At 41.1% G+C, this 14,240-nt stretch overlaps 1 protein-coding gene across 2 annotated transcripts in view; it reads right to left on the reverse strand.

Annotated features, from left to right (window-relative positions):
* Window positions 1-2,388: 2,388 nt before the first annotated feature.
* LOC133572218 (high affinity choline transporter 1-like) overlaps window positions 2,389-14,240 on the reverse strand; it is a 52,062-nt gene continuing 40,210 nt past the window's right edge. For both annotated transcript variants that reach the window (XM_061925028.2, XM_061925029.2), the window contains 2 exons: window positions 4,162-4,379; window positions 2,389-4,071 (listed from right to left, as the gene is read on the reverse strand). In XM_061925028.2, the coding sequence (XP_061781012.2) occupies window positions 3,550-4,071; window positions 4,162-4,379 (740 nt within the window). In that variant the 3' untranslated portion in view covers window positions 2,389-3,549. The remainder of the gene's footprint in view (window positions 4,072-4,161; window positions 4,380-14,240) is intronic.

Here is a 14,240-nt window from a genome sequence, read left to right on the forward strand (position 1 = left end):
CATTTCTACACTATTTTTTACCTTTAGATTTATTCTCATCGACCAACCTCCTTTGACTGTCTTTTAGACACTAACACAGGGGTCACCAACGCGGTGCCCGCGGGCACCAGGTCGCCCGTAAGGACCAGATGAGTCGCCCGCTGGCCTGTTCTAAAAATAGCTCAAATAGCAGCACTTACCAGTGAGCTGCCTCTATTTTTTAAATTGTATTTATTTACTAGCAAGCTGGTCTCGCTTTGCTCGACATTTTTAATTCTAAGAGAGACAAAACTCAAAAATTTGAAAATCCAAGAAAATATTTTAAAGACTTGGTCTTCACTTGTTTAAATACATTCTTTTTTTTCTTTTTTTTTTACTTTGCTTCTTATAACTTTCAGAAAGACAATTTTAGAGAAAAAATACAACCTTAAAAATGATTTTAGGATTTTTAAACACATATATCTTTTTACCTTTTAAATTCCTTCCTCTTCTTTCCTGACAATTTAAATCAATGTTCAAGTAAATTAATTTTTTTTATTGTAAAGAATAAATAAATACATTTTAATTTAATTCTTCATTTTAGCTTCTGTTTTTTCGACAAAGAATATTTGTGAAATATTTCTTCAAACTTATTATGATTAAAATTTTAAAAAATTATTCTGGAAAATCTAGAAAATCTGTAGAATCAAATTTAAATCTTATTTCAAAGTCTTTTGAATTTATTTTACAATTTTTGTTCTGGAAAATCTAGAAGAAATAATGATTTGTCTTGGTTAGAAATATAGCTTGGTCCAATTTGTTATATATTCTAACAAAGTGCAGATTGGATTTTAACCTATTTAAAACATGTCATCAAAATTCTGAAATTAATCTTAATCAGGAAAAATGACTAATGATGTTTCATAAATTTTAATTTTTTCAAAAAGATTCAAACTAGCTAGTTTTTCTCTTCTTTTTTCCGGTTGAATTTTAAAGAGTCGAAATTGAAGATAACACTATGTTTCAAAATTAAATTTTCCTTTTTTTCGTGTTTTTGTGTCAAACTGGTAGCCCTTCGCATTAATCAGTACCCAAGAAGTAGCTCTTGGTTTCAAAAAGGTTGGTGACCCCTGCACTAACATGTCCCAGGTAATGTACCACATAGGTTTCAGTCGATCATTCACTAACAGTATTCTGTCAAATGTCATGTAACATTCTTTAACATGCATGTAAAGAACTCAGAAAACGTTTCCCATTGTGTGGTGACCTTTGTTTACATCCGTCACGTCAAACATATACCATCTCGCTGGGTACTAATAAATACTCTAGAACTACAACTTGTTAGGAACTACGAGAGTTGGGATTGTAATCCTCCAAATATGATTAGCAGCAAAGTGATCGTGGCTTCAAAACCGCACTAAAAGAACACCTCCAGGCAGCTACAACCCTAGACTAACACCCTCCCCCCACCACATCCCACCTCCCCGGATTGTAAATAATCAAATGTATATACATGTTCTTATGCTTTCTGAGCTCACTATGTTCACTGCTCGCTGTACATATCCTACCAAGTCAGACCTACACTGTTACAATGTCCATTTCTCAGATAATATAATTGTTGTTGACTGAAGTGCTGATATCAACCAAACCTAACCACCCCGCCCCCCGGATTGTAAATAATGTAAATAATTCAATGTATATACTCTGATGATTAACTTGTGTGATGACTGTATTATGCTGATAGTATATATTTGTACCATGAATTGATTAACGTGGACCCCGACTTAACAAGTTGAAAAACTTATTGGGGTGTTACCATTTAGTGGTCAATTGTACGGAATATGTACTGTACTGTGCAATCTACTAATAAAAATCTCAATCAATCAATCGGAGAGCGAACGCAGGCGACAACAAGTAAGATAGCTAGATGGTTAGCAAACTAGCGAGCTTGTTTCGGTGCTCTCAAAACATGGTCGTAACTTTTTTTTTTTTAAATTTAATTTGGAGCACCGAAAAAACACATCGTTGACGACTTTCTACTTTGCTGCTAATCATATTAGCTTGTCCTGCAACTCAGTGCGGCGTTTAGGCAAAAGAAACAGCGAGTTTCTGCAGCTGAGGAGACCGTTCAACAAATTCTGATTAGATGGTATTTTTATTGACATTTCATTTAAAAAAAACGCAAAAGTGATGTTTTGACGCAAAAATGTATGTTTAAAAATCAGAATTTCTGCAATATACAGTACAGACCAAAAGTTTGGACACACCTTCTCACTCCATGCGTTTTCTTTATTTTCATGACTATTTACATTGTAGATTGTCACTGAAGGCATCAAAACTATGAATGAACACATGTGGAGTTATGTACTTAACAAAAAAATGTGAAATAACTGAAAACATGTTGTATATTCAAAATAGCCACCCTTTGTTCTGATTACTGCTTTGCACACTCTTGGCATTCTCTCCATGAGCTTCAAGAGGTAGTCACATGAAAGGGTTTTTACTTCACAGGTGTCAATAGTTTTGATGCCTTCAGTGACAATCTACAATGTCAAGAGGTAGTCACATGAAATGGTTTTAACTTCACAGGTGTGCTTGAAGCTCATGGAGAGAATGCCAAGAGTGTGCAAAAGCAGTAATCAGAGCAAAAAGTGTCTATTTTGAAGAAACTAGAATATAAAACATGTTTTCAGTTATTTCCCCTTTTTTTTTTAATACCGTTATTTTTCAGGGTATAAGTCGCAGGTTTTTTCATAGTTTGGCCGGGGGTGCGACTTATACTCAGGAGCGACTTATGTGTGAAATTATTAACACATTACCGTAAAATATCAAATATTATTATTTAGCTCATTCACGTAAGAGACTAGACGTATAAGATTTCATGGGATTTAGCGATTAGGAGTGACAGATTGTTTTGGTAAACGTATAGCATGTTCTATATGTTATAGTTATTTGAATGACTCTTACCATAATATGTTACGTTAACATACCAGGCACCTTCTCAGTTGGTTATTTATGCCTCATATAACGTACACTTATTCAGCCTGTTGTTCACTATTCTTTATTTATTTTTTAATTGCCTTTCAAATGTCTATTCTTGGAGTTGGGTTTTATCAAATAAATTTCCCCAAAAAATGCGACTTATACTCCAGTGCGACTTATATATATACATATTTTCCTTCTTTATTATGCATTTTCGACCGGTGCGACTTATACTCCGGAGCGACTTATACTCCGAAAAATACGGTACATAACTCCACGTGTTCATTCATAGTTTTGATGCCTTCAGTGACAATCTACAATGTAAATAGTCATGAAAATAAAGAAAACGCAGAGTGAGAAGGTGTGTCCAAACTTTTGGCCTGTACTGTATTGTCATTTTAATCGAATCGTGATTTGTCCAAACGGCTTATAGTCGGGGAAAATACGGCCTGTTTTTAGGTGAGTGCAGCCTTACGGGTCTTTTACTCATTTGTGTTTGACAGCCTCTTTCTTTTTTGGGGGTGGCCATCTTAACTGTAATTGTTGTGTCATAGAAAATATGTGAGAGTGCGTAAACACCGTGTGCATAAGAGGAGGTTTGGCAGAGATCTATAAAGCTGTATTATGGATACACTTCTTTTCCTCATTGGATAGTTGGATCGGAATTTCCTCTTCCGCCGCCTCCGTTTGCTGCTGACACACGCCCAAGATGTCCCAGGACTGCGGAAGCAGCTGCCGCGTGAAGGCCAGCTGGACCAGCCAGGACACGAGGGGCAGAGTCACCAGAGAGATGAATGCAATCAGAGTCCTGAAGGGGAAATACTGGTTGACCACGCCCCGCTCTTCCCTCCAGCCTGGGTAGAGGATGAGAGGCGGCAGGCCGATGGCTGGCTCGCCGCTCAGCACGCGCAGCAGCAGCGCCGCCGTGTAGGCGCTGATGGCGCCGTAGCTGTTGGCGGAGCGGAGGTGCACCACGCAGAAGAGCTGCGGGCTCACGATGCAGTAGAGGAGATCCGCCGCCAACAGCCAGAGCGCCAGCACGCTGTTCTTCTTGAAAGCCAGGCTGGTTCCGGCCACGCCCACCAGCAGCACGCTAACGCGGACCACCCACAGCAGCTCCTTGTCCGAGGCCTGCGGAGGGGGAGGGAAAGAAGGTGGTGAACATCGCGCCGCCTTCGCTTCGCCGCAGAGCCAGTCGCACGCCCTCACACACACACACACCTGCTTTCTCAAAGTCGTCTTGTATATGTTTTGTGTGAACATGGATGCTGACGACAGCAATGTGGAGTCCATGGAGGACATAACTGCTGCCGCTATAGAACCAATGCCTAACACTGACACCCAGCTGGGGGCGATGTAGGACAGGACCAGCGGCAGAACAATCCCGGCCTCCCCGCGTTCATAAGGTGGGGGTAGACCATATTCTGTCTGGTTCCAGTCTTAGAGAGAAGGAGACAGAGTGGAGGAGGAAGATGGGGAGAGAGAGAGGGGGAAAAGAAGGCATGGTGATGGTGACAAAGTACCACTGCAAGTTACACACACTTGCTGTCAGCAAACAAACCTCCAGGAGGACCGGGACATGTCCACTTGTTCCCTAACACACTACTTGTCGTCTTGACAACCCTGTACATCACATTTTTGGGGGGAATCTTGCCCCTCGTTCACAATCCTTATGTGAGATTAGCACACAAACTCTTTTCTGCACGTCCTAGATCAGGGATGTCAAACTGGTTTTCATTGAGGGCCACATGGCAGTTATGGCTGCCATCAGAGGGCCGCTTGTTTTATTTTTATTTTTTATTTAGCCTTTATTTAACCAGGTAAAAAAATCCCATTGAGATCAAAGATCTCTTTTTCAAGGGAGACCTGGCCAAGAGGGCAGCAGCAAGGTTACATTAAAAACAGTAAACAACACATAAAACATCACATTTACAACATTAAAGCGGAAGGAACATTATCACCAGACCTATGTAAGCGTCAATATATACCTTGATGTTGCAGAAAAAAGACCATATATTTTTTTAACCGATTTCCGAACTCTAAATGGGTGAATTTTGGCGAATTAAACGCCTTTCTAGTATTCGCTCTCAGAGCGATGACGTCACAACGTGACGTCACATCGGGAAGCAATCCGCCATTTTCTCAAACACCGAATCCAATCAGCTCTGTTATTTTCCGTTTTTTTCGACTGTTTTCCGTATCTTGGAGACATCATGCCTCGTCGGTGTGTTGTCGGAGGGTGTAACAACACGAACAGGGACGGATTCAAGTTGCACCAGTGGCCCAAAGATGCAAAAGTGGCAAGAAATTGGACGTTTGTTCCGCACACTTTACCGACAAAAGCTATGCTACGACAGAGATGGCAAGAATGTGTGGTGTGTATCCTGCGACACTCAAAGCAGATGCATTTCCAACTGGACTGGACATATCAGCTTTCAGGAAAAGAGAGCGGATGAGGGTATGTCTACAGAATATATTAATTGATGAAAACTGGGCTGTCTGCACTCTCAAAGTGCATGTTGTTGCCAAATGTATTTCATATGCTGTAAACCTAGTTCATAGTTGTTAGTTTCCTTTAATGCCAAACAAACACATACCAATCGTTGGTTAGAAGGCGATCGCCGAATTTGTCCTCGCTTTCTCCCGTGTCGCTGGCTGTCGTGTCGTTTTCGTCGGTTTCGCTTGCATACGGTTCAAACCGATATGGCTCAATAGCTTCAGTTTCTTCTTCAATTTCGTTTTCGCTACCTGCCTCCACACTACAACCATCCGTTTCAATACATGCGTAATCTGTTGAATCGCTTAAGCCGCTGAAATCCGAGTCTGAATCCGAGCTAATGTTGCTATAAACTTGCTGTTCTATCCGCCATGTTTGTTTGTATCGGCATCACTATGTGACGTCACAGGAAAATGGACGGGTGTATATAACGATGGTTAAAATCAGGCCCTTTGAAGCTTTTTTTAGGGATATTGCGTGATGGGTAAAATTTTGAAAAAAACTTCGAAAAATAAAATAAGCCACTGGGAACTGATTTTTAATGGTTTTAACCCTTCTGAAATTGTGATAATGTTCCCCTTTAAAACTTGCTCACATGACACATGTGCATACAGACAAGGTAGACTGCAGTCCTTTCACAGAAGCTTTAAACTCATTTAATGTAACAAGGGTTTGAAGTTTAATATTCGATTGTAGGTTATTCCAAGCCATCGGTGCTGAAAACCTAAATGCTTTCTTGCCCAGTTGAGTTCTTACTTTGGGGACGACAAATTGCAGAACATTCATTGAACGAAGATTGTGACTTCCTTGTTTCTTTTTTAAAAGACAAGACAGATAAGATGGAGAGATACCCAGAATGGTTTTGTAGATGAAAACATACCAATGATTGAGGCGTCGAGCACATAAAGATGTCCAGTTAACCATTGAGTATAACACGCAATGGTGAGTAAGGGGAGCGCAGTTGGTGATTGCAACAGCGAATAATGTATGAATTAGCCTCTGGATGTCATTATTGATTATATAAATTGTTTAAAGTAGACTGTCCATTTTACAGTAAAAACTTTATATTTACAAAATGTTACTGTAAAATATAGTGTGGGTTTTTTTTACAACATTTTACAGTAAATGAAAAAACAGCATCACTATTTTTGGGGGGTTTTTTTTACGGAAAAGCTGGCAGCTTAGTTGCCAGAATTTAATTTACATTGGTTTTTACAACATTATATTGTTAATGGAAAAACAGTACAAGTTCTTTTTTTATTCTGGCAACTTAGCTGCCAGTTTTTCTACCATAAAATCAAATGTACCGTCTTTCCATTTACAGTAATACACAGTTAAAAACAACAACCGTAGATTTCACAGTCAAAAACTGGCAGCTCAGTCAACAGAATTTTAATGCAAAAAACTGTAGTAGATTTTTTCAAGTTACAGTAATATGCTGTAAAGCACAACGTAAAATGTATTTACATTTTTATTAATTTGATGGGTAGTTTGCTGTAAAGTTAAGTATTATTATTTAGACAAAAACATGTTTGGAAAGTATAATAATATACTGTAATATTTGTTGCAATAATGAATACTATTAAAGTTTAAAAAGGTATGCAATTTCAAGCAGTACATATATTTTTTCTGTCAAAATGAAAAAAATCCTTTACATTTAGTGAGAAAATATTAAGTACTTTATTGACACATCATTTCCAGGTGTTTGCGGGACAGATAAAATGATGTTGTGGGCCAGATCTGGCCCCCGGGCCTTGAGTTTGACACCTGTGTCCTAGATAGTGGAGAAATTGCTAGCAAGAGAGCAGGTAATGGGGATTAATTTATATTGCAAGTATTTGAGATTTTTCCATCAGGGCTTTATGCTGCCGGTTCCTAAACTGATCAGCCGATACCAATATGATACCGATCACATGTATTAAAAGGGTCATATTATGATTTTGTTCTACATTTAAAACACATACAATGGTGGTTCTTTGGTCAAAATTTTGCATTGATTATTTTACAGACCGCTTTCTGAACGTCTCTTCAGGATGCGTCATTTGGTGGGCGGTCTTGTGTATGTGCCTCCACTTCAACACAACTGTTGTCAACTGCTCAGCAAGGAAAGTTGCTAGTCGTCGTTACATAACATCAATCGTCTCATTTGCATAATTTATTGCAATGCACGCTGTAGGTGAAATACGAAAGTGAGTTTAAAAAAGTGTTAAAGGGAAACTGCACTTTTTTTTTGGAATTTTGCCTGTCGCTCGCAATCATTATGAAAGACATGACGATGGATGTTTTTTTATGCATTCTAAATATTAAATAAATGCGAGCAAAAGTCCGCTGACAATGGAGCCTATGTGAGCCGCACAATTCCGCCTACAAAGCCCTTAAAAAACATCCAAACACCTCCATCCTGATTTCATCTAAGTATATATGTAATGTAGTAACAAACACATTTATAATAACATTTAATATTTACGTATTTTGATCTTTTTAAGCATACGCGGCGCATTTATTTAAAAAAAATGCATTACGACGTTTGCTTTTTCTCTTCATCCCTGATTATTACTCACTGTAGACTACATGAGAGACAACAAACATAATAAAACATCCCTTACTGTACAATGTCTGCTTTCACTAGGATGCCGACTGCTAGGATGTTCATCTATTCCCATTTAGGTGAAGAATGTCTCATAATCCTCACCAAAAAAACGGGGCGGGTGGGACCAAGCGTCTTTTCGAGTCCTAAATGGCTGTCAAAGTGACCAACTTGTCGGAATACCTACTCAGACGTCTTCTGTCCAGGTGAGGCGCATGATTAGTGATCTAGAATAAACTTCCAGGGAGCAAGGAAGCAGAAGACCACTCGATGATGTAAACATAGGCACACACGGTAGTGATTACTTTGCTATAAATAGTTTGTGAGCGTTACCGCTAATAACAAAAATATCACTAATACTTGGTTAATATTCAAGTCACGAAATGTAACTGGAGTATTGTTGGCATACTTGCCAACCTTGAGACCTCCAAATTCGAGAGATTTGAGGGGGCGGGGTGAGGGGGGAGGAGTATATTTATAGCTAGAATTCACTTAAATTCAAGTATTTCATATATATATATATATTTATACATATATAAATAAAATAAATACTTGACTTTCAGTGAATTCTAGCTATATATAAATATGTATTTTATTATATATATATATACATATAAATAAAATAAATACTTCAATTTCAGTGTTCATTTATTTACACGTATACACACATAACACTCCTCTCTACTCATTGTTGTTTTTGAAAGTGCAATGCTTTGCAGCCAGTAGCACAGCCTTTGAAGGAGCATAGGTATGGGCAGTGTAATATTCTGGGTTGGAGTCAATAACCAGGCGAGGTGATGAAGTTACGTCTCTTTACTTCATACTTCTGAAACGACTCCCACACTTGCCGTCAACACTTGGCCAACGGTTTAAAAAAACTTTTTAAACCGTTGGCCAACCAAAAAGTAGCCACAGAACACTGTTCTGTGGTTACTTTTTAAACCATTGGCCAACCAAAAAGTTACATTTACAACGGTTTAGGTTGTATTGCGCGCCCTGACGGCAAGTGTGGGAGTCGGTTCTGAAGTATGAAGTAAAGAGCGGAAAGTGACGACAGGCTGTCCTCACTCAGGTCCGCAAGGCCCTGGAGGGGGCGTGCCTTAAGTCCGGCTGGAAATCGGGAGAAATTCGGGAGAATGGTTGTCCCGGGGGATTTTCGGAAGAGGCACTGAAATTCGGGAGTCTCCCGGAAAATTCGGGAGGGTTGGCAAGTATGATTGTTGGCGCTTTTCAAATCTCAGCGTTTCAAGTCAGCGTTTTTTTAACCCGAGAAGTGAGGATTATTCTGATTTCATCAGCTAAAAGGGGAGCACAAGACGCCTGCTGAAAGATACAACCATCCCATCAGTCAGCATCACAGCGAGTGGATCCAGCTTCCAAAGCAAGTAGCTCATCCTCCTTATATTCAGGCTAAAAATGTAAGGTTCTGGATCATCTGCATTACATATATACTTACATCATGTGTCAGTGCCTATTCCCTTCTCATTATGCTGATAAGCTGAGGAAATGGGTTCCAACATTAGCACGGCTAATTGTATGTGCATCAGGCACAAATGGGGTGGTATTTGCTTGGCATCATATAATGCATTACATATAATGATTTTCTACTTTGTATATTGACATGGTAGTAGGCTATATGATTTATGCGTTAAGTGGTTTTTGCGTAACGTGGGTTGGCTCATAGAACAGCACTCTGCACTGAAAGATGGTGATGTGCGTACATGGAAGAGAATGCAGTGCGTCAGGTTGGATGCAACATGGGGTTATGCTGAACGAAATGTGGCGGTAATTTTACTGTTGACCTTAACTTGCCATCGAAGTAGCGATATATAATACATTGAATATAATTATTTATAATTATTTCGATGGTGGTCCGTGCGGTCAAAGTAGAAATTTTATCAGGATAATGCCAACAATATACCCGACGAAAATATTGCTGCGTAACTTTACAAATACATTTGGCTAATCGACATCAGAAATGTGGCATAATTACTTAGTAAACCATCTTGTAAGAAGCATAAACAAGAGAAACCTACATCGTAGGACTTGTTGATTTCCTTTTTAAGTTCCTTGGAGTTGGAGTCGGATTCGGCTGCGTATCTGGCAACCTCAGTCATGGAGAGTGGGAAGGGACTACAGAATTTTGACTGATTGCAGTACCATTTCTGGCCACATTACTAAATCTGTCTCCTTTAATCCCGATTAATCACATTTTGTGGTAATTATTCACGATTAATCCCAGATGGATACTATTTAATTTGTCCTGATTGAGAGTACCTTAAACAGATCATTTTCAAGTTGAAATAATTGTTTGTTAACTCGTTAAAAAATACATGTTTTTGGTGCATGCAGGTTAAAATTGAGTGAGTAATTTTTCCATCAAACAATAAATTCTGCTGAAATTGAAATAAAAAGAAAAACGGAAATAGGAGACTCGCGTCTTACTTGGCCGTGTTGTTCCGGAGTGTGCTTAAATATGTTCAAACATTTCAATCGTACAACACGTATCTATGGATGTCCTCGTTCATCTAGGTTATTGTATTCGCAGGACATTCAATCGATCGCAACTGGACCCAAAACCCCAAAAATGTATACTCCAACACCAGGATAGTGTGCCTGGCTAAGGATGGTTCCGCCCGATCGTGGTGAGAAAAACAACTGTTGAGATGCAAACGAGCAATCCTACTATCAATGCTAACAACAGTCGTTGAAGTGTAATTTCAACCCGTTAGCATTGAGGTACTGTGTGGCAGAACGATCGCTCTGGATCGACCAATACCAGCCCAAAATATTGGGAATCTCAGGTTTTGGCACCAGCTGCCGGACTAGATATGACCAATATAAGTCTGAGAGCATGAACTGATGAAGCCTACTAGGATGAGAGGCGAAACGTCTTCTGAGACAAACCAAACAGTCTAGTTGCGATTGACTGAATGTACAACAAGTAGTGACAACCGTGAAAAGTAGGGCTGGGAATCTCGGTACATCGCGAAACGATGCGATAAATACTTTGCAATAATAATAATAATGTCTCAATATGGCAAAAGGCATGATATGAAAAAAAAAAAATAATGTCATAGTTCTTGTTTTGCAGCATAATTCTAGCAATGATGCAACAACAAGGAGACAGTTGTAGCGCTACATAAACAACAGGTCTTTCATACATTACATCTGTAAAGTATTCACAGCGCTTCACCTTTGGCAAATTTTGTTATCTTACAGTCTTATCCCAAAACGGAATAAATACATTTTTGTCCTCAAAATTCTGCACACATTACCCCATAATGACAATGTGAAGATGTTTTATTCAAACATTTTTGCAAATTTACTAAAAATAAAAAAACACATGTACAAAAGTATTCACAGTCTTTGTTCAATACTTTGTTGACGCAACTTTGGCAACAATTACAGCCTCAAGTCTTTTTTTACTACTGGAATACACGGAAGAAGAATTTGAGAGAAAAGTGCTCAAGGAATTGGAAGCATGAAAGGATTCACCGGAGGAGTTCATTGTCTGGGTACCGGAGAATCATCTTTTCTTCAATGAAACTGTTTGGCCAAGTGCCGAGCCGGCATGTCGTCGACAAAGGCGGAGGCCAGCTTCATCACACTGTCGCAACATGGAGTCCACTCAACCTCCTCTGCTGCAGGGGACTCGAGCGCTGCACCATTCCTCTTCTAGGGGGGTTGAATACGGGAACCCCATTGACCACTTTGCATCTGTATTCACTACTTGGGCTATTAGCCAGTGTAGCCCAAGCGCGGAAGAACAGGATGACGCCACACCACCAGTGCTCAAGGAACGTGCAAGAAAGCGCAAGCGACTGGGGTGCGTAGTCACGCCCCTCCCCCAGGTGACTTGTTTATCACAGACTTTTCCTTCCTGGATCACGCAGACATGCTGGTGGAGGAGCCCGGCATGGAGTTTTTTTCAAGGGCGAAGACAGTTAACCACCCTCAACTGTCCATGACTCAAGCTCCGCCCAGAGTGACTTTCCAGCTTCCCAAAGCTGAAGCCACGGCTAGACAAGCAAAGCTCTGAGACACCAAAAGTCCAGCCACCATCATCATCCTTAACGAGTCTTCCCATGATGCCGCCATCGTCGTCTTCAGCGGGTCTTCCCACTACGCCGCCATCCTCGTCTTCAGCGGGTCTTCCCACTACGCCGCCATCCTCGTCTCCAGCGGGTCTTTCCACTACGCCGCCATCCTTGTCTCCAGCGGCCCGTCCCACGGCGCCGCCATCCTCGTCTCCAGCGGGCCATCCTCGTCTTTAGCGGGTCTTCCCACCTGGCACATGGCCATCCTCGTCTCCAGCAGGTCTTCCCACGACGCCGCCATCCTCGTCTTCAGCGGGTCTTCCCACGACGCCGCCATCTTCGTCTTCAGCGGGTCTTCCCACGATGCCGCCGCCATCCTCATGTCCAGCGGACCATACCCCGACACCGCCATCCTCATCTTCAGCGGGCCGTCCCACGACACCGCCATCCTCGTCTTCAGCGGGTCTTCCCACGACGCCGCCATCCTCGTCTTCAGCGGGTTTTCCCACGACGTTGCCATCCTCGTCTTCAGCGGGTCTTCCCACGACACCGCCATCCTCGTCGCCCACTGTTCCCCTCACCTCCCAGGGGGTGATAAAGGGGATGGGTCAAATGCAGAGGACACATTTCACCACACATAGTGTGTGTGTGACAATTGGTACTTTAACTTTAACTTCAGCGGGTCTTCCCACTACACCCCCATCCTCGTCTCCAGCGGGTCTTTCTACTACGCCGCCATCCTCGTCTCCAGCGGGCTCTTTCGCCTCTTGTCCTGGAGTCAGCTCCAGCATCATCATCACCTCCGCGACCTCCAGCTTGCCTGAGGCACCCGCACATGGCCCCCTCGTCGGCCAAGAATGTGGCTGTTTCATGGACGCCCTACACGCTATCAGCAGCTATGCCCAGAACCCGGGCATGGACGGTTACAGCTGTGTAGTCTAGTTTTGAGTGTCCACATAGTCCTTTTGTGCGCTTCTGTTTTTTCGTGTACACTCCTGCACAAGAGTGTTAATGTAGAGTTTGACTACTGGTGTTACTAAATATTATACCTACAAGTTGCATTCCAGTTGCATCTCGAAATCACGACAATTACCGCTAACATGCGGCCCCGCAAGCATTGTCATTACGGGATATTGTCTGTAGAATTTTGAGGACAAAAATGAATTTATTATATTTTGAAATAAGGTTGTAACATAACAAAATGTGTAAAAAGTGAACCGCTGTGAATACTTCCCAGATGCACTGTAGGTGTCTGACATACAGTGGTACTATTTTAAACACATTCAAAAGATCAAGTACATCTACAAATTTATCTAAAATGAGTTCAACATAATGTGACAATTTTCATTCATGTCATGCTGCTTGGTTAGGCCAGAAGTGCACGTTAAACTCTCTTTAAGACAATGCACCTGCACAGATGAGCGCTAATAAAGGATTGAGCCACGGTTTGCAGTTTAGAAAAACTTACCTTTAACATACTCCTTCAGGAAAATGCAAGCATAGTTTATCACATATAATTAGTGCTGCAGCTATCCATTATTTTAGTAATCAAGTAATATATTGATTTATTTGTTCAATTAATCGAGTAATCAAAAAACACACATTATAGACTCAAAGCTTCCTTGAGGGAAAATAGTTGAAATAAAAAAGGATTTTTCTGATGATTTTTCTTCTTACAAATCATCCATCCATTTTCTACCGCTTATTCCCTTTGGGGTCACGGGGGGCGTTGGAGCCTATCTCAGCTACAATCGGGCGGAAGGCGGGGTACACCCTGGACAAGTCGCCACCTCATCGCAGGGCCAACACAGATAGACAGACAACATTCACACTCACATCCACACACTAGGGCCAATTTAGTGTTGCCAATCAACCTATCCCCAGGTGCATGTCTTTGGAAGTGGGAGGAAGCCGGAGTACCCGGGGAAATCCACGCAGTCACGGGGAGAACATGCAAACTTCACACAGAAAGATCCCGAGGCCGGGAATGAACCCAGGACTACTCAGGACCTTCGTATTGTGAGGCAGATGCACTAACCCCTCTTCCACCGTGCTGCCCTTACAAATCATATAACATCGAAATTGCACTTTCAACATGTTAGCATCATTTTATCAGGGTTTCTACCAGTATCAGCAAATCCAATTTAATGCTTTTTTAATGCCAAAAAAAATAGCT

The sequence above is a fragment of the Nerophis lumbriciformis genome, linkage group LG29 (genome assembly GCF_033978685.3).
Source record: "Nerophis lumbriciformis linkage group LG29, RoL_Nlum_v2.1, whole genome shotgun sequence".
In the NCBI taxonomy this organism is placed as follows: domain Eukaryota; kingdom Metazoa; phylum Chordata; class Actinopteri; order Syngnathiformes; family Syngnathidae; genus Nerophis; species Nerophis lumbriciformis.